Here is a 19,305-nt window from a genome sequence, read left to right as displayed (position 1 = left end):
TCGACATTTTCATCTGAAAGCTAGTTTTTATTGGATGAGTTGCAGTTTTGAATAAAGCCATTAATTTAATTATTAATAATAATGATAATTTTTATTTTTATAGCGCCAGCATATTTCATTTTACATTACAGAGGAGACTTGTACAGACAATAAAAGACATTACTGAGTGAACACATAATTCACGAGATACTGTACTAAGAATCGTGAGGGTCTTGCTCGCGAGCTTTAACTTACATTGTACTAAAAAACAGCAAAAACATTCCCAGTGCGATGAAATGGAGAAAAAAAGCAATGCTGCTAATGTGCACATTCCCATTCATTGGTGTAAACTAAAGACTGCTGTCAGGAATTCACAGCGCCATTTTAATGTTTAAATTGCAGACACCAGCTATATGACTTGGCTGGCATTTGTCACATATGAAGCAGTATTAAAGGGACTATTTCACTACAGAATGACTGTTCAAACTAAGTCCCACCACTCAGTGTATCATGGCCAAACATTAAAATACACCTTCCCACCTGCTTGTTTTCCCTCAATCTCCACCCCCTCTTCTTTGATTGACAGCTCTGTCAGAAAATGATAAGGATAGATGGAAAACAAGCAGATGGGAAGGTGTATTTAAAGGGAACCTTCAGGTCTTTTATTCACCCATTCCTTTCCCGCTGGCTGCAATATTGTCTTGAAATTGATTCGGTTTCCTCCGTAGAACACGCGTGTGCAAGGCAATCTTGCCTTGCGCACACGCAGTATGCTTTGCCCAACTGAGAGTAAAGCTGAAAAGCATTAGTGCACATGCGCCGGCGAACTATGTCCTGGAAGTATTTCGCTGTGTTCTGGGACATAGTGCGCCGGTGCATGCGTACTAATGCTTTTCGGCAAGATTGCCTTGCGCACGCATGTTCTACGGAGGAAACCGAATAAATTTCAAGACAATATTGCGTTCCCTTTAAATGATTGGCCCCGCTATGAAGCACCGAACGCCTGTAATAGGTTGTTAAGGGGTTAAAATGAGTGGGAAAAAAATGTTATAATTATTTATGTGATGCCAATCTCAGTGGATTACATTACATAGCTTTCTGCATGTTCAATGTTTTCCTGAAATAAGTAAGTAAAATATACGAACGTTTTATGCTTCTGTGACTTCTCATAAGTTTAGAAAACTGTGTTAGTGATCCCATTAAAATTACTACCCACAAATGCTTTTAAATGTGTCTCATATTTTATCATTCCTCTGAGAGTTGGCATATTCATTTAAATAATCAGCACAATCTTGGAGAAGTCGGGTAAAGATTTTGCTATAAACCTGAAAAGCACATGGATTTGTGAATTTTAAATATGGAGTCATTTAACGACACTGTAAAAGGGCATATGTGTTTATCAAGCTTTATAAAGTGCATCATTTTACTGGATTTGTCAAATTTAAGCATGATTTCACTATTTTGCCAGGCTTAAAGCGCAGACTACAAAAGAATCCATCAGTTTTCTTATACATCTCTAGTGTAAAATTCAAAGAAATAACTTATAGGTGAGGATAAATTCTTGCAGAAAGGCAGTGACTTCTGTGTAGAGTGTCAGAGGTTGTGATGTGGCATTTTACCGCACAGCATTCATGTTATGTCTAATCTATTTCTTTGAAAAAGGAATCAACTCAAATATTACTTGATTTAAGCTGATATGAGATGTGGGATATGTAGGAGGAACGAGAGATTTGTTTGAGCAAGGCTATTCATAGCATGTTCACAACATAGAAGGTGCACTTATTAGGAGATTGGGTCTGATCTTGATTCGTCCCGTTTCCTTTGCTGTTTGGAAAATTTAGGCAACATATCAAACTCGATATTTCCAAAAATTTGCCTGCTCCAAAATGCACTGGCACTGACTGCCATTTTTCTGTAAAGGGACATCAAAAGGTAAAAAGAAAATTTCTTATACTCACCTCACTGCCCACCTGTTTGACCCCTCCATGCCTTACTGTCACCTGTCTGGTCCCCGTAGCACCTTGTGCTGAAATCCCCAAGCCTCTCATGCTAAGCCAGAACCTTCCAGCTTTGATTTGATGAGCCAGAGAGGTTCTGCTCATGCGTTCGAAAGTCATATGTCATGACCTTTTGCCCACTTATACAGAACCTAGCATGGGTGGCCCAGTGATTTCACTGCAAGTGACGATGATAAGAAAATGAGGTGAGAACCAGACAGGTGAAGGTGAGTTGAGAACGGGCAGGAAAGATGAGCGGTGAGTATAAGGGGGTTTCTTTTATTTTTATACGTAATTGTTATTATGCTCTTGGGGCTGGAAAGACCCCAGAGCATAATAAATGACATCAAACTTGTAGAGAATACCTTTGTTAACAATCATAGAAAGAAATTGAATGAAAATCAAACACCTGGTTCTTCTATGCAAGTAAGCAAAGCATAGGACCTTAGGAGATGCCTTGTTGATTTTGCTGAGCTTTATCTGCCATTTTCATTAGAAAAACTTCAAGTGATTACAGACGTGTCCATTTCTTCTCATCTTTGCTTAGGTCATCAATGTGCATACCCTCTTTTAGGGTCCTACAGATCTAAAAAACAGCATAAGCACATGGTATTGGTTACATTGTCTCAATTTACATGTAGGGTGTAATTTTCAAATGAAAACCCATAGAGTAATTTTAATATTTATAATTTCGAGCTGAAACTGCTGACTTTGGAGAAATTTGACATGTCTAAAATTGTCTGATACAAAAAAAGAGACATTTTGGTAAAAATTTGTTAGAAGTCCCCTTTTTTCTTTGTTCCTTACATTCGTGAGGTAAGCCAGGACTAGATGATAAATGTAGAAAAGCATGACTGCTGCTTTTACAACAAAGTATTTGTTTGTTGTCTGATATCATGGGAACATATCACTTCCATAGGAATAATACGTAGATATGATTGCATACAGTATACTAAAACACACCTATTGACTTAACTAGCCAAATTGCAAAGTTGCCTTATTTTTCATTTATGATGCAAAGGTGTTCATAGACGTTAACTACTATATTTGCAAGTTTTTCTCTATGACTCCTATTTCTCCAGAGATTTACATGTTAACTCTTTATAAATGTAGGTAAAAAATATATTTTTTTTATAATCTAATTATTGTCAAGATTATTCTTTTTTTGGTTGTCCTATAAAAGGGGAAGCACAATTCTGCCACTTGTAAACAGAACATAAGCAAATGCGGAGTGACATACTCCACTACCTTAGGTGTTGTCACTACAATGTAAAGTGTGCATCGTGAAAGCAGTTTAATATTAATTTGATTTCAGTCCTTCTGGCAGGAGAGGTGTTACCTGATTTGAAATGTTAAAAATTGCTCACTCAGATAAAATGAAGTGATTGTTCCATTGAGCTCGCAGCATTGTTGTTGATTTTAATTTTACATTCTTTCTCACTATGATCTGACTAGCTAAGACATCTGACCAGATGGTAAACCACTCTATTAAAAGATCTGCATCATTAATTTTATGCATAAATCAAAATATAAAAATGTTACGATACATTGAAACTAATACAAAAATCTGCTTTGAAAGGGAAATATGACTCAAGAAGGAAAGTGGAATGAATAATATCTATTTTAAGGAGTTTTCTAAGTCCACCTGCAAAAAACAAAACAATCTGACCATCTATGTATTGAGTCCCGAAACTCCACTCCTTTTTGAACTTCTGCAGTCATCTTTGCAGTAATTTATTCCTTCTATGCTTCTAGGCAACATTTTCCTAGATATATTTTTTCTTACTTTTTTACTAGAGCTGTATCCGTCCCATAGCTCACTCACTCCTATCCTCAGTGTCCACTCACTTCCCCCATTAAGCACCATGTTTAGACTCAAAAACTGAACTTGTGGTTCAATTCTTTCATTCATCCCTCCACATCCGATCACTGGTTTGGTCTTGTCACCTGCACCTCAAAAACATTTCTAGAATTCAATCTTTAATAATCCGAACCTCCCACTCCTGTCTCCAAGACTTCACACGTGCTACACCAATTCTTTGGAATGCACTACCCAGTACAATTCGATTAATCCTCAATACCCACAGTTTGAAGCGTGCCCTAAAATGCATTTCTTCCGACTGGCCTACCAACTCAACATATTTATCTAACTATTTCTGTGTTACCCATTCAAAATTTTCTTTATAACCAGGACCCTTGTATCATCTGTTCTCACATCCTTTGTGCATTTAATAGAGAGAGTTGATAGGTGGGTGAGCACATGGGGGGGAGAGATACTCAACACTGCAAAGCCTGCCCCCATCGTGACATCACCACCCTTCCGATGTGATAGCTTCGGGTCTCCATCTAGTATTATATATTTTCTTCATTTCTCAATCGTTTTCATACTTTTTAATGATTATCTGTATGCCTGGAAAACCCCTTAAACCTTAAAACCAGTAGGTGTCTATAGTGATCATTGATTTCAATGAAGCATAAGTGCTTTTTCAGGGCCAAGGGCTGCATTGGACATAGCTATTGTTCTCAGCTAATACAATATTGAGTGTCTATTTTCACCATTGATTTTAAGAAGGCATATATGATTCTCCAGAGCCAAGAGTTGCTCTTAACGTTGATCTTGCTGTTAGTTAATAGAAGGGAATGTCAATTAGTCAGTGTCTATGGTGACCATAGTTTTCTGTAAAGCACCTATGGTCTCCCAGAACCAAAGGCTGTAATAGACATGGCTAGTAGCTTTAGCTAAGGTAAGAGATTGTCTGTTGGAAAGTGATTTTAATAACCACATGTTTTAACAAGGCCCCAGTGGTTCTCCAGAGCCTGAAACTAATTGGCCCAGGACATGGTTTTTGTCCTTTACTAATTAAAGGGAATGTATGCTTGCTTCTACAATGAATGTTGTTTTCAGTAAGACCTGTGTAGTCCTCCACTTCCCAGCGCTGTGATGGAAATGGATTTTTGCTTTGGGTAATATATGGTGTCCATCTGAGAGAAATGGACCGATTTTCTTTCTCTGGTTTCATCCTAGTTGCACCCATTTTTTTTTTCTGAAGGAGGCAGACTCTTATCTATTTTGATCCATTGACACTTAGAAATGCATAAGTAAAAATTGGATGAAACTCAGATGGATCATTGAAGAGCAAAGTATATCTTCACTTCTCCATCCGCATCATAGGGTTAAAAAGCCAAGTTTGATCAGCAAAACGGATGAGAATTGGACCGGCTCTGAATCCTATGGACTGGACACATAGATTGGTTAATATAACAGATGTGTGTGGATGAAGGAAGATATGGATGTGTCTTATAGACATGTGAATGCAGCGTTAGTGAGCATCTGGCCACTGATTTCAGTGCCACTCATGTAACCCTTTGCTCCAGTCTGCAGTTGAAAAACTTTTCAACTTTAAATCAAAGTTGTTGGTTAGTATATGATTATTTAAGGGAATTTTTGGAATTACTGCAGCTGTTTTACACTCATATAAATGACAGAAGTAAGATAAAGAAGGTAAAAGAGATGTATTATGCACAATAACATTAATTTTTTTAATAAAGATTGCTTCCTCCCAAAAAACGGCACCACTCTTGTCTACAGATGTTGCTGCTGAATTCTATTTGCTGCAATGTAACTGAGCAACAATATGAGACACAAATTATAGATAGACGTGGTGTTGTTATTTTGAAGACTACTGTCATTCCGTACCACCTGTAGAATTCCTGAAAATAAATACAATCATGGCCGAAAGTGTTGGCACCCTTGAAATTGTTCCAGAAAATGAAGTATTTCTCCCAGAAAATTATTGCAATTACACACTTTTTGTTATACACATGCGTGGCTTGTTGATGGTTATAGCGGCGTGCAGCTAATTATTAAGTTGAGCATGCCAAAAAATTTTGTCCGGAGCATTTTTGAGGTTTTGTGTGAAATTATGTCCAATTTGCCTTTTTTTCTGTTTTTGCTGTGTTGTTCCAATATACACACAGGAAATAAACATGTGTATAACAAGATATGTGTAATTGAAATGATTTTCTTGGAGAAATACTTCATTTTCTGGAAAAATGTCAAGGTTGCTAACACTTTTGGGCCTTGACTGAACACTTGTACCTCTGGATTGCAGGTTATATCCTACGGATGGAGCATGCCGAGAAGCTAAATATGATCAATCCTTAGCGGTTGTCAGTTGCAGCATACCGTTGACACCAATCTATTCTGTGATCCCAGGCACTTAACCCCATAGTGACTGTGCATATAAGACAGGTGGTCCTCCTAATTGGCCCCTCTGCAATGTGAAAGTATTGCAATGATGCTTTCCCTTAGTCCCCATGGCTGCCTTCTTACCATACCTGTTTGATCCTGCCCCAGACAGGGCCTTGCAAGAGAGAGGTTTGCATTATTATATGAGTTATTAGTGTACCACATGCTTCTCTGCCCTAGTGAAATAAATGAAAATGCTTAACTAGAAAAAAAATAAAAAACACAAAAACTTTGGACACACAAATTCTATTGACTATAAAATGATTGAAAGTAATCTGCTACTGAGGCCCTCAACAATTAGACAAAACCTATGGTAAAGCCATACAGTAAATTGTGTGATTTCCTTGCAGTGCCTCTTGAGGTGAAAAGAAGCATTACACCGTTCTTATTTCGCCAATGGGCTGCCTATAAAATGCATGAACATAAAATAGTCTTCAATCTGGCTACTAGATGTGGAATTTTAAATAGTTAAAATACCCAATAAATAAATTGAAAATGCGTTTTGAAAACCAGAAAATCTATCATCACAAAATCTACCCGTGAAATTCATTGAGAGCCACAGAGCTGATCATCGTGTTAAATTATAGCTTTATTCCGAGAGCAAAGAAGAACCGGTTCTATCTTCATTTTCTGATTACCAATACATTTGAGTCACTAATTCTAATGAGGAGGTAGAGATCATCTCATACATTGTCCTATAAAACGCCATCTCTAGAAATCTATCAGAAGAGACACAAGTCCCGTTTAAACAGAAGTGATTGGTCCTCAGTACACATTACATTTAAGACCTGTCTGAGAATTGAAGGGCACATTCTAGAAGTGGCCTAAATGCACTTAATTAGTAACAAGCAATAGGATTAGCTGCACGCCTGTGCTCATTATTCTAGCAGCTTTGTAGAAGTGAAAAATGCCTCATACATATCCAGAACTTCAGATTATCTGACGCTTGATTTCAACATAGGACTACATCCCAATCTTACATTTCACAATACCAGAAAGCATACATTAGGGCACCTATTATGGGATTTCAACAATTCTAATAGTATTATTGGCATTTTATTCTTAAAAGGAATCTGTCACCAGGTTTTGCTATCAAATCTTGATGTGGGTTTATAGACCTCGATTCCAGCGATGTGACACTTACTGGGCTACTTAGTGTGGTTTTTTAAAATCGGTGTTTTATCAGCAGGAGATTATTACTAGTGGACTACTTATTCATCAATAAATGATCCAACAATCATAATGGGCTACACAAAATATCAAATTCCGTCCGTTGCACTGTAATATCCACGAGGAAGTGGAACAGAAATGCACAATTCAAAAACTATCATAAAATTGTATTTTATTAAGTTCTTTTAAAACACCAAAATAATTGAATAATTACAAGAAAACCTTAAACCAAAAAACCTCAGATGTGAGGGACACAATGGGCTACAAGCCTCTTTAGACACACTACTGATAAAATGATCAAAATTACTGGGAATAGTCTACAATCACTAATATAGGAGACAATAAAATGTGACTTGGCAAAAATAGAGGAGTATTTAACAACTAACTAATACCGATATGCATGACCTGGCAATATCCATACTTTCTCATGCTAAAATATCAAAGCGCTAATAATCCTCATGTGCCACTACAAAATTAGAAATTCCTAAAAATAGAAATGTAGACTAAATATTCCCAATTATACTTACAATGTGTGGGGCTGGTGCCGTGTCCCTCCACCCCGACTGTTATGGTTCTCAATGGCAAGAGAACATAGCCCAGCAAACATAAGTACTAGCTCTTGGAAGGATGGAAACTAAACTGACCATGAACTAAACCTGCCGCACAACTAGAAGTGGCCGGGTAGCATGCCTACGTTTTTTATCCCTAGACGCCCAGCGCCGGCCGGAGGACTAACTAATCCTGGCAGAGGAAAATATAGTCCTGGCTCACCTCTAGAGAAATTTCCCCGATAGGCAGACAGAGGCCCCCACATATATTGGCGGTGATTTTAGATGAAATGACAAACGTAGTATGAAAATAGGTTTAGCAAAATTGAGGTCCGCTTACTAGATAGCAGGAAGACAGAAAGGGCACTTTCATGGTCAGCTGAAAACCCTATCAAAATACCATCCTGAAATTACTTTAAGACTCTAGTATTAACTCATAACATCAGAGTGGCAATTTCAGATCACAAGAGCTTTCCAGACACAGAAACGAAACTACAGCTGTGAACTGGAACAAAATGCAAAAACAAACGAGGACTAAAGTCCAACTTAACTGGGAGTTGTCTAGCAGCAGGAACATGCACAGAAAGGCTTCTGATTACAATGTTGACCGGCATGGAAGTGACAGAGGAGCAAGGTTAAATAGCGACTCCCACATCCTGATGGAAACAGGTGAACAGAGGGGATGATGCACACCAGTTAAATTCCACCAGTGGCCACCGGGGGAGCCCAAAATCCAATTTCACAACAGTACCCCCCCCTCAAGGAGGGGGCACCGAACCCTCACCAGAACCACCAGGGCGATCAGGATGAGCCCTATGAAAGGCACGGACCAGATCGGAGGCATGAACATCAGAGGCAGTCACCCAAGAATTATCCTCCTGACCGTATCCCTTCCATTTGACCAGATACTGGAGTTTCCGTCTGGAAACACGGGAGTCCAAGATTTTTTCCACAACGTACTCCAACTCGCCCTCAACCAACACCGGAGCAGGAGGCTCAATGGAAGGTACAACCGGTACCTCATACCTGCGCAACAATGACCGATGAAAAACATTATGAATAGAAAAAGATGCAGGGAGGTCCAAACGGAAGGACACAGGGTTAAGAATCTCCAATATCTTGTACGGGCCGATGAACCGAGGCTTAAACTTAGGAGAAGAAACCCTCATAGGGACAAAACGAGAAGACAACCACACCAAGTCCCCAACACAAAGCCGAGGACCAACCCGACGCCGGCGGTTGGCAAAAAGCTGAGTCTTCTCCTGGGACAACTTCAAATTGTCCACTACCTGCCCCCAAATCTGATGCAACCTCTCCACCACAGCATCCACTCCAGGACAATCCGAAGATTCCACCTGACCAGAAGAAAATCGAGGATGAAACCCCGAATTACAGAAAAAAGGAGACACCAAGGTGGCAGAGCTGGCCCGATTATTGAGGGCAAACTCCGCTAAAGGCAAAAAAGCAACCCAATCATCCTGATCTGCAGACACAAAACACCTCAAATATGTCTCCAAGGTCTGATTCGTCCGCTCGGTCTGGCCATTAGTCTGAGGATGGAAAGCAGACGAGAAAGACAAATCTATGCCCATCCTAGCACAGAATGCTCGCCAAAATCTAGACACGAATTGGGTTCCTCTGTCAGAAACGATATTCTCCGGAATACCATGCAAACGGACCACATTTTGAAAAAACAGAGGAACCAACTCGGAAGAAGAAGGCAACTTAGGCAGGGGAACCAAATGGACCATCTTAGAGAAACGGTCACACACCACCCAGATGACAGACATCTTCTGAGAAACAGGAAGATCCGAAATAAAATCCATCGAGATGTGCGTCCAGGGCCTCTTCGGGATAGGCAAGGGCAACAACAATCCACTAGCCCGAGAACAACAAGGCTTGGCCCGAGCACAAACGTCACAAGACTGCACAAAGCCTCGCACATCTCGAGACAGGGAAGGCCACCAGAAGGACCTTGCCACCAAATCCCTGGTACCAAAGATTCCAGGATGACCTGTCAACGCAGAAGAATGAACCTCAGAAATGACTTTACTGGTCCAATCATCAGGAACAAACAGTCTACCAGGTGGGCAACGATCAGGTCTATCCGCCTGAAACTCCTGCAAGGCCCGCCGCAGGTCTGGAGAAACGGCAGACAATATCACTCCATCCTTAAGGATACCTGTAGGTTCAGAGTTACCAGGGGAGTCAGGCTCAAAACTCCTAGAAAGGGCATCCGCCTTAACATTCTTAGAACCCGGCAGGTAGGACACCACAAAATTAAACCGAGAGAAAAACAACGACCAGCGCGCCTGTCTAGGATTCAGGCGTCTGGCGGACTCAAGATAAATTAGATTTTTGTGATCAGTCAATACCACCACCTGATGTCTAGCCCCCTCAAGCCAATGACGCCACTCCTCAAAAGCCCACTTCATGGCCAAAAGCTCCCGATTCCCAACATCATAATTCCGCTCGGCGGGCGAAAATTTACGTGAGAAAAAGGCACAAGGTCTCATCACGGAACAATCGGAACTTCTCTGCGACAAAACTGCCCCAGCTCCGATTTCAGAAGCGTCGACCTCAACCTGAAAAGGAAGAGCAACATCAGGCTGACGCAACACAGGGGCGGAAGAAAAGCGGCGCTTAAGCTCCCGAAAGGCCTCCACAGCAGCAGGGGACCAATCAGCAACATCAGCACCCTTCTTAGTCAAATCAGTCAATGGTTTAACAACATCAGAAAAACCAGCAATAAATCGACGATAAAAATTAGCAAAGCCCAAAAATTTCTGAAGACTCTTAAGAGAAGAGGGTTGCGTCCAATCACAAATAGCCTGAACCTTGACAGGATCCATCTCGATGGAAGAGGGGGAAAAAATATATCCCAAAAAGGAAATCTTTTGAACCCCAAAAACGCACTTAGAACCCTTCACACACAAGGAATTAGACCGCAAAACCTGAAAAACCCTCCTGACCTGCTGGACATGAGAGTCCCAGTCATCCGAAAAAATCAAAATATCATCCAGATACACAATCATAAATTTATCCAAATAATCACGGAAAATGTCATGCATAAAGGACTGAAAGACTGAAGGGGCATTTGAAAGACCAAAAGGCATCACCAAATACTCAAAGTGGCCCTCGGGCGTATTAAATGCGGTCTTCCACTCATCCCCCTGCTTAATTCGCACCAAATTATACGCCCCACGGAGATCTATCTTAGAGAACCACTTGGCCCCCTTTATGCGAGCAAACAAATCAGTCAGCAGTGGCAACGGATATTGATATTTAACCGTGATTTTATTCAAAAGCCGATAATCAATACACGGTCTCAAAGAGCCATCTTTCTTAGCCACAAAGAAAAAACCGGCTCCTAAGGGAGATGACGAAGGACGAATATGTCCCTTTTCCAAGGACTCCTTTATATATCCTCGCATAGCAGCATGTTCAGGCACAGACAGATTAAATAAACGACCCTTAGGGTATTTACTACCCGGAATCAAATCTATGGCACAATCGCACTCCCGGTGCGGAGGTAATGAACCAAGCTTAGGTTCTTCAAAAACGTCACGATATTCAGTCAAGAATTCAGGAATCTCAGAGGGAATAGATGATGAAATGGAAACCACAGGTACGTCCCCATGCGTCCCCTTACATCCCCAGCTTAACACAGACATAGCTTTCCAGTCAAGGACTGGGTTATGAGATTGCAGCCATGGCAATCCAAGCACCAACACATCATGTAGGTTATACAGCACAAGAAAGCGAATAATCTCCTGATGATCCGGATTAATCCGCATAGTTACTTGTGTCCAGTATTGTGGTTTATTACTAGCCAATGGGGTGGAGTCAATCCCCTTCAGGGGTATAGGAGTTTCAAGAGGCTCCAAATCATACCCACAGCGTTTGGCAAAGGACCAATCCATAAGACTCAAAGCGGCGCCAGAGTCGACATAGGCATCCGCGGTAATAGATGATAAAGAACAAATCAGGGTCACAGATAGAATAAACTTAGACTGTAAAGTGCCAATTGAAACAGACTTATCAAGCTTCTTAGTACGCTTAGAGCATGCTGATATAACATGAGTTGAATCACCGCAATAGAAGCACAACCCATTTTTTCGTCTTAAATTCTGCCGTTCACTTCTGGACAGAATTCTATCACATTGCATATTCTCTGGCGTCTTCTCAGTAGACACCGCCAAATGGTGCACAGGTTTGCGCTCCCGCAGACGCCTATTGATCTGGATAGCCATTGTCATGGACTCATTCAGACCCGCAGGCACAGGGAACCCCACCATAACATCCTTAATGGCATCAGAGAGACCCTCTCTGAAATTCGCCGCCAGGGCGCACTCATTCCACTGAGTAAGCACAGCCCATTTACGGAATTTCTGGCAGTATATTTCAGCTTCGTCTTGCCCCTGAGATAGGGACATCAAGGCCTTTTCCGCCTGAAGCTCTAACTGAGGTTCCTCATAAAGCAACCCCAAGGCCAAAAAAAACGCATCCACATTGAGCAACGCAGGATCCCCTGGAGCCAATGCAAAAGCCCAATCCTGAGGGTCGCCCCGGAGCAAGGAAATCACAATCCTGACCTGCTGAGCAGGATCTCCAGCAGAGCGAGATTTCAGGGACAAAAACAACTTGCAATTATTTTTGAAATTTTGAAAGCAAGATCTATTCCCCGAGAAAAATTCAGGCAAAGGAATTCTAGGTTCAGATATAGGAACATGAACAACAAAATCTTGTAAATTTTGAACTTTCGTGGTGAGATTATTCAAACCTGCAGCTAAACTCTGAATATCCATTTTAAACAGGTGAACACAGAGCCATTCCAGGATTAGAAGGAGAGAGAGAGAGAGAAAGGCTGCAATATAGGCAGACTTGCAAGAGATTCAATTACAAGCACACTCAGAACTGAAGGGAAGGGGAAAAAAAAAAAAAAAAAAAATCTTCAGCAGACTTCTCTTTTCTCTCCTTTCTCTGTCAATTAATTTAACCCTTTTAGGGCCGGTCAAACTGTTATGGTTCTCAATGGCAAGAGAACATAGCCCAGCAAACATAAGTACTAGCTCTTGGAAGGATGGAAACTAAACTGACCATGAACTAAACCTGCCGCACAACTAACAGTAGCCGGGTAGCGTTGCCTACGTTTTTTATCCCTAGACGCCCAGCGCCGGCCGGAGGACTAACTAATCCTGGCAGAGGAAAATATAGTCCTGGCTCACCTCTAGAGAAATTTCCCCGATAGGCAGACAGAGGCCCCCACATATATTGGCGGTGATTTTAGATGAAATGACAAACGTAGTATGAAAATAGGTTTAGCAAAATTGAGGTCCGCTTACTAGATAGCAGGAAGACAGAAAGGGCACTTTCATGGTCAGCTGAAAACCCTATCAAAATACCATCCTGAAATTACTTTAAGACTCTAGTATTAACTCATAACATCAGAGTGGCAATTTCAGATCACAAGAGCTTTCCAGACACAGAAACGAAACTACAGCTGTGAACTGGAACAAAATGCAAAAACAAACGAGGACTAAAGTCCAACTTAACTGGGAGTTGTCTAGCAGCAGGAACATGCACAGAAAGGCTTCTGATTACAATGTTGACCGGCATGGAAGTGACAGAGGAGCAAGGTTAAATAGCGACTCCCACATCCTGATGGAAACAGGTGAACAGAGGGGATGATGCACACCAGTTAAATTCCACCAGTGGCCACCGGGGGAGCCCAAAATCCAATTTCACAACACCCGACGTATGTTTCGTCCACACTTCTTCAGGGGGCGTGGACTACTTAACCTGCTGCCAGATAGTCCAATAATACAGAGCTCAGCATTCAGAGAACTGCTAGATTTGCCTTCGATAAAACTATTTTAATTAAAACTGCAGCACCCAGTAAAGTACATGATACATCACTCGAAGTGGGGTCCCCCCAAATGTATTATACTGATCGCAGATGGTGTAGCTAAAACCTTGCGGCAGATGTAACATTTTTTTAAAGCTATTTTAAAGTGATTGGCTGAAGAGTGACACTTATAATAAGTCCATATGTGGTAAAAGTCTGGTCATTGGGGATCTATCAGCTGGGACGCCCAAGGAATATGCAAATCGGTATCCCTAGTCTACTGTTTGAATGGAGCGATGGTCGGTCATGTGTACTGCCGCACCATTCAACATCTATGGGACTAACATATATGAACATGTCATGAACACCTCTCAGCTATCTTTCTCAGTCCTATAGTGCTTGTATGTACTGGTAGACTGTATGCTCAGCATGCGCAACAATCAATAAAGGTCAGGATCGATCTCAATAGCAGAATGGCTGGTAAGTATCACTCTTAGGCTATCCCCTGTCAGGTTTTTTACCATCTCAGGAAAATAGAAATATGATACACACTCAAATTATTACGAAAAGTATATATATACAGTTTATTTATAAAGTAATTACAACATTAATAATCACAAAAAGGGGAAAGCCACCAGGTGGCAGAAAAAATGCTGAGTTCCATACAAAGGCATGTACAATTGAGTATGCAAATATAATAAATAATAAATGATAAATAGATCAATTGGAACAGTCAATATCAATAAAAAAGAATGTGTATCAAATTACAGTTCCAATTGATTTGTTATTTATCATTTATTATTTATTATATTTGCATACTCAATTGTTCATGCCTTTGTATGGAACTCAGCATTTTTTCTGCCACCTGGTGGCTTTCCCCTTTTTGTGATTATTAATGCTGTAATTACTTTATAAATAATATATATATATACTTTCCAAATAATTTGAGTGTATATCATATTTCTAGGTTCATATGGTTCAGTAGATACACGTCAGTGTGATCACTTGTAAGTTGTATATATCATCTCAAGAAAATGTTATATTTTTTAATAATGATTCCATTCAAATTTTCATATAATCAGACATCCTGTCTTGTTTATAATCTTTTTACTCTATTAAATATGCACTTACAAAGTTTTTATCATCTTTATATATTGCAATCATCATATTATAAAGCACTGTGTACTTACAATTGCTCATTTTGCCTTTCTATTGTGTTAATTCTCTTTTCAATTAGGTCTATAACATCATGTGATGAAAAAAAAGAAAGTGAATCCTTCTAAGTTTTATGTAAAAACCGGAAGTCTCTTTTCCATGCATCAGTCATGGCTAGGACTACAATTATATATCACTGAAAAGTCCCCAGCAACCCACTCCAACTCCTGACACAGATGATATACCCCCTTGCTTTTATCTCTCTTCCTTGTTTCATTTTGTCACTGGCATGGAATTGTAGTTCTAATGATGACTCATATAGGGAAAATTGACCTTCTGTTTCTACGTGGAGCTTAGAAGGATTCAGCAAGTCAGCTTTTAATCATGTGATGTCATAGACCTAACGGAAAGCAAAATAATTAACTGCGTAGAAAGGCAAAATGAGCAATTGTAATATACAGCCATAAAATATTATGACTGCAATATATTAAGAGAATAAAAACTTTGATGAGAGGAGTGCTTCTTTAAGGAATTTGACTGAGGAAGATTTTAGCCTGGGGTCAGTTACTGTACCGCAATGACGCACACATTTTACTGCAGTTTTTGTCTATGCATTTTTTTTGCTGCACGAATCCTACGGGTAAATCGAGTTCTTTCAACAGTAATTGAATAGAAATTCTCAAAAATAACATTCAGGAAATGAGCAATTTTCCACTGTACAAAAATAATCATATTAAAAAAAATAATTATCCTTCATTATTGTCACTATATTTGAACAAAAAGATGTAACAATTATTGATATTAACTGTCTTAAGTTTTGTAAATAATTATTGCTGGAAAATGTTACCAAAAATATTACATTGTTTACAATCATATGTGAAAAAAAGTGATCTGTTTGGTCAGTCATTCTTCAGGCTCCATGACCGACATGGGATACAGGAGGGGAAGCCGAGCTGAGAGATAGCTAGTTATCCATGATTTGGTTCAGCATCGTCGTGCAGAGAACTGTCATGGTTATAGGAAAGCATTTGAAACCTGTTTCCCCCGCACCACAAAATAATTGGAAGCTATTCCTCTCCAAACAAAATCCATGTCAGTAAGGCAGTATGATCTCAGAAAATGTTCTTGCTTGATATTAAATTCAGTATGAGTCCAGCGCTCAACTTATAAAGTGCTCATCCTGATATCTGGTGGGTGAAGGATCACACCGCCATCCTGACCTGAATTGTCAAAGTAAGTTTATCATGCTTATCCGCTCTCAGAGATGATTTTTTCACTTGGTATGTAGTTTGGATTATGAAATCTGGTGAAATGTATTATTACTAGTAAAGGGCGAGTATACTCGTTGCTCGGGTTTTCCGAGAACGCTCGGGTGGTCTCCGAGTATTTGTAAGTGCTCAGAGATTTAGTTTTCATTGCCTCAGCTGCATGATTTGTGGCTGCTAGACAGCCTGAATACATGTGGGGATTCCCTAACAAACAGGGAGCCCCCACAGGTATTCAGGTTGTCTAGCAGTCGCAAATCATTCAGCTGCCGCGATGAAAACTAAATCTCCGAGCACTCACAAATACTCGCAGACCACCCGAGCGTTCTCGGAAAACCCGAGCAACGAGTATACTTGCTCATCACTAATTATTACAAGTATATTATTTGAAAATCTTTCTTTTTTTTGTTTTACAGGTTACACGATAGTCTCTGGCCAATATGCAGAAACCATCTGAGGGTACAAACGCTGTGAGAGGCCAAAGTTTCACACTGGCATACTTTATACTCCCCTACAATATATCTTCCTTCCAAAGTGTGGATAGTAATCCCAAACTTACCTTCAAGAGGAGCATCACAACCATGGAAAATGACGGACGAACAATCAGTCTCCTTAAACGCTAAGGGGCAAGCTGCAAAACCCATAGACCGATATTCTTCAAAATGGAAAATATTAAACCCGTCTGCATCTGAAACCAAGAGACAGTATAAGACTGTTGAATGCAGTGTACAAACTCCCGTTTTATCCTATGATTCTGGCATTTCAATTTTTCCTTTTTTATTATTATTGGAAAGATCAGATTACTTCATCCATCCCTTGTCTGCTTATGGAAATCGCACTTTTTACAACCCTGTCAGTCCATAACTGGAAAATGCTGTTTCTTACATAACATTTAGCAGAACCTATATTCTCGGAAGATTAGCGAAGAGTGATTTGTCAAGGCCATAGAAACCCCCACACTTGAGTAAGCCTCATCTAACGCATGCAGCAATGACTCTGGTTATACCGTGTAGACTTCAGGCTGTGAGTGTACGTTCCGGATGCATAATAATTGTATGGCGGGTAGTGTAATATGTCTCCAGTGTTTGCCCAAAGCAATATCCTCATTTCTTTGGAAGCTTATTTTACGTCTTTAATTCCAAAGTGCTACGAACAGTCATTCATATAGCACCTTGTCTTATTCCTTCTCTACATATATGACATGTTTTACTGCTGAATAGGTTAAAACACCCTGATTTAAGGCTCCATATAACGAAAAAAAAGTCTTCAATATTATTGGATCTGAAATATAATTTATTTGAAAATAACTTATCATTATTATATTTTTGTACTTGTTTCATTTCATATTTTTGGGACCAAAGTAATTTTATTTTTTAAATGATGTGGCTTAAAATGTTTCCATAGTAGCAATTGGATTATTGTTATTTTTTTTGCTGTTATATTTACTTATTGTATTATTTGCCTAGAATCCCCATTTCCCAGCTGTACGCTCATGGGAGAGTTTGCGCTGTTCCATTGTGCTTTGTCTTAGAGGTCACCCAATTATTTCCCAGTAAAAATAAGCATCTAGAATCCCTAACAAATAATATGATGAATGGCGTGTCTACAAGTGATTTAATTTTTTTTTATAATAGTATAACGCAACCAACTGAGCAAAGGATTTCTAAAAGTATACATGGCCGCTTTTCTTTTTAAGTATATACTTGTATTCCACAAGTACTTACACCAAGAGCTTTGTTTTATGAAATCCCCTTACTATACATCCTGGAAATACGTAAATATAATGGTAATTAGGTGTTATCATGGGTTAACACAATTTGACACTAACTGCATGGTCTTACAATATATATACAGCTCTGGCAAACATTAAGAGACCACCACATCAAAACCCTGTCATGGGCAGCCCAATCTCCAGACCTGAACCCCATTGAAAACCTCTGGAATATAATCAGGAGGATGATGGATAGTCACAAGCCATCAAACAAAGAAGAACTGCTTACATTTTTGTGCCAGAAGCAGTGTGAAAGCCTGGTGGAAAGCATGCCAAGACGCGTGAAAGCTGTGATTAAAAATCATGGTTATTCCACAAAATATTGATTTCTGAACTGTTCCTGAGTTAAAACATTAGTATTGCTGTTTCTAAATGATCATGAACCTGTTTTCTTTGCATTATTTGAGGTCTGAAAGCACTGGTTATTTTTTTTTTATTTTGACCATTTTTCTTTGTCAGAAAAAAAATACAAAAATTATTGATTGAAAATTCAGAGAAATGTTGTCAGTAGTTTATAGAATAAATGAACAATTTACATTTTACTCAAAAATATACCTATAAAGAGAAAAATCAGACAAACTGAACATTTTGCAGTAGTCTCTTAATTTTTTGCCAGAGCTGTATGTAGAGACCCAATTAACAAATGAAATGATCAATGTATTCATATATTTTCAGAAGAAATGGCAGAGGAGCAGCCAGACTCAGAATTTTTATCTTATGAGAAATTAAATAGAATCTATCAGCAAGCTGTTTATATGTATTCTGACAGCAGCATGAGATAGGGACAGAGACACTGATTCTAGTGATGTATTACTTATTATACTTGGAGCATCAGTTATGATCCAGTCACAGTTTTCTGTACTGCAGTTCTAGCAGAGCTCAGTTCTTGATCTGGGTATAACCTCGTCCACATCACAGCTTTCTGTGTACATTGTATAGTGACAGAAAGCTGCTAATCAGTGCTGGCCCTGGGTAGCGGAGTCTGGCATGGTGGCTCAGTGGTTAGAACCGCAGTCTTACAGTGCTGGGGTCCTGGGTCCAAATCCCACCAAAGACAACATCTGCAAAGAGTTTGCATGTTCTCCCCATGTTTGTGTGGATTTCTTCTGGGTACTCGGGTTTCTTCCCACATTCCAAAGACATACTGATAGGGTATTTAGATTGTGAGCCCCAATGGGGACAGTGATGATAATGTACTGTATGTAAAGCGCTGCAGAATAAGATAGCGCTATATAATCAAAGCATAATAATAATAATAATAAGAATCTATAAAGGCAATTGTCATGTAATGATATTCTCCTGCTGATAATACAATGAATATAT

General features: G+C 39.6%; 1 protein-coding gene across 1 annotated transcript in view; it reads left to right on the top strand.

Annotated features, from left to right (window-relative positions):
- The window catches only part of TAFA3 (TAFA chemokine like family member 3), a 679,693-nt gene extending 661,252 nt beyond the window's left edge, over window positions 1–18,441 (top strand). Inside the window, exon 5 of the mRNA XM_077294926.1 lies at window positions 16,628–18,441. Coding sequence (XP_077151041.1) covers window positions 16,628–16,639 — 12 coding nt within the window. The 3' untranslated portion in view covers window positions 16,640–18,441. The remainder of the gene's footprint in view (window positions 1–16,627) is intronic.
- The last annotated feature ends 864 nt before the right edge of the window (window positions 18,442–19,305 follow it).

The sequence above is a fragment of the Ranitomeya variabilis genome, chromosome 3, assembly GCF_051348905.1.
Source record: "Ranitomeya variabilis isolate aRanVar5 chromosome 3, aRanVar5.hap1, whole genome shotgun sequence".
NCBI classification, from domain to species: Eukaryota; Metazoa; Chordata; class Amphibia; order Anura; family Dendrobatidae; genus Ranitomeya; species Ranitomeya variabilis.
Note: the sequence above shows the minus strand (reverse complement) of the source record. Positions and strands in the feature narration are given on the sequence as shown.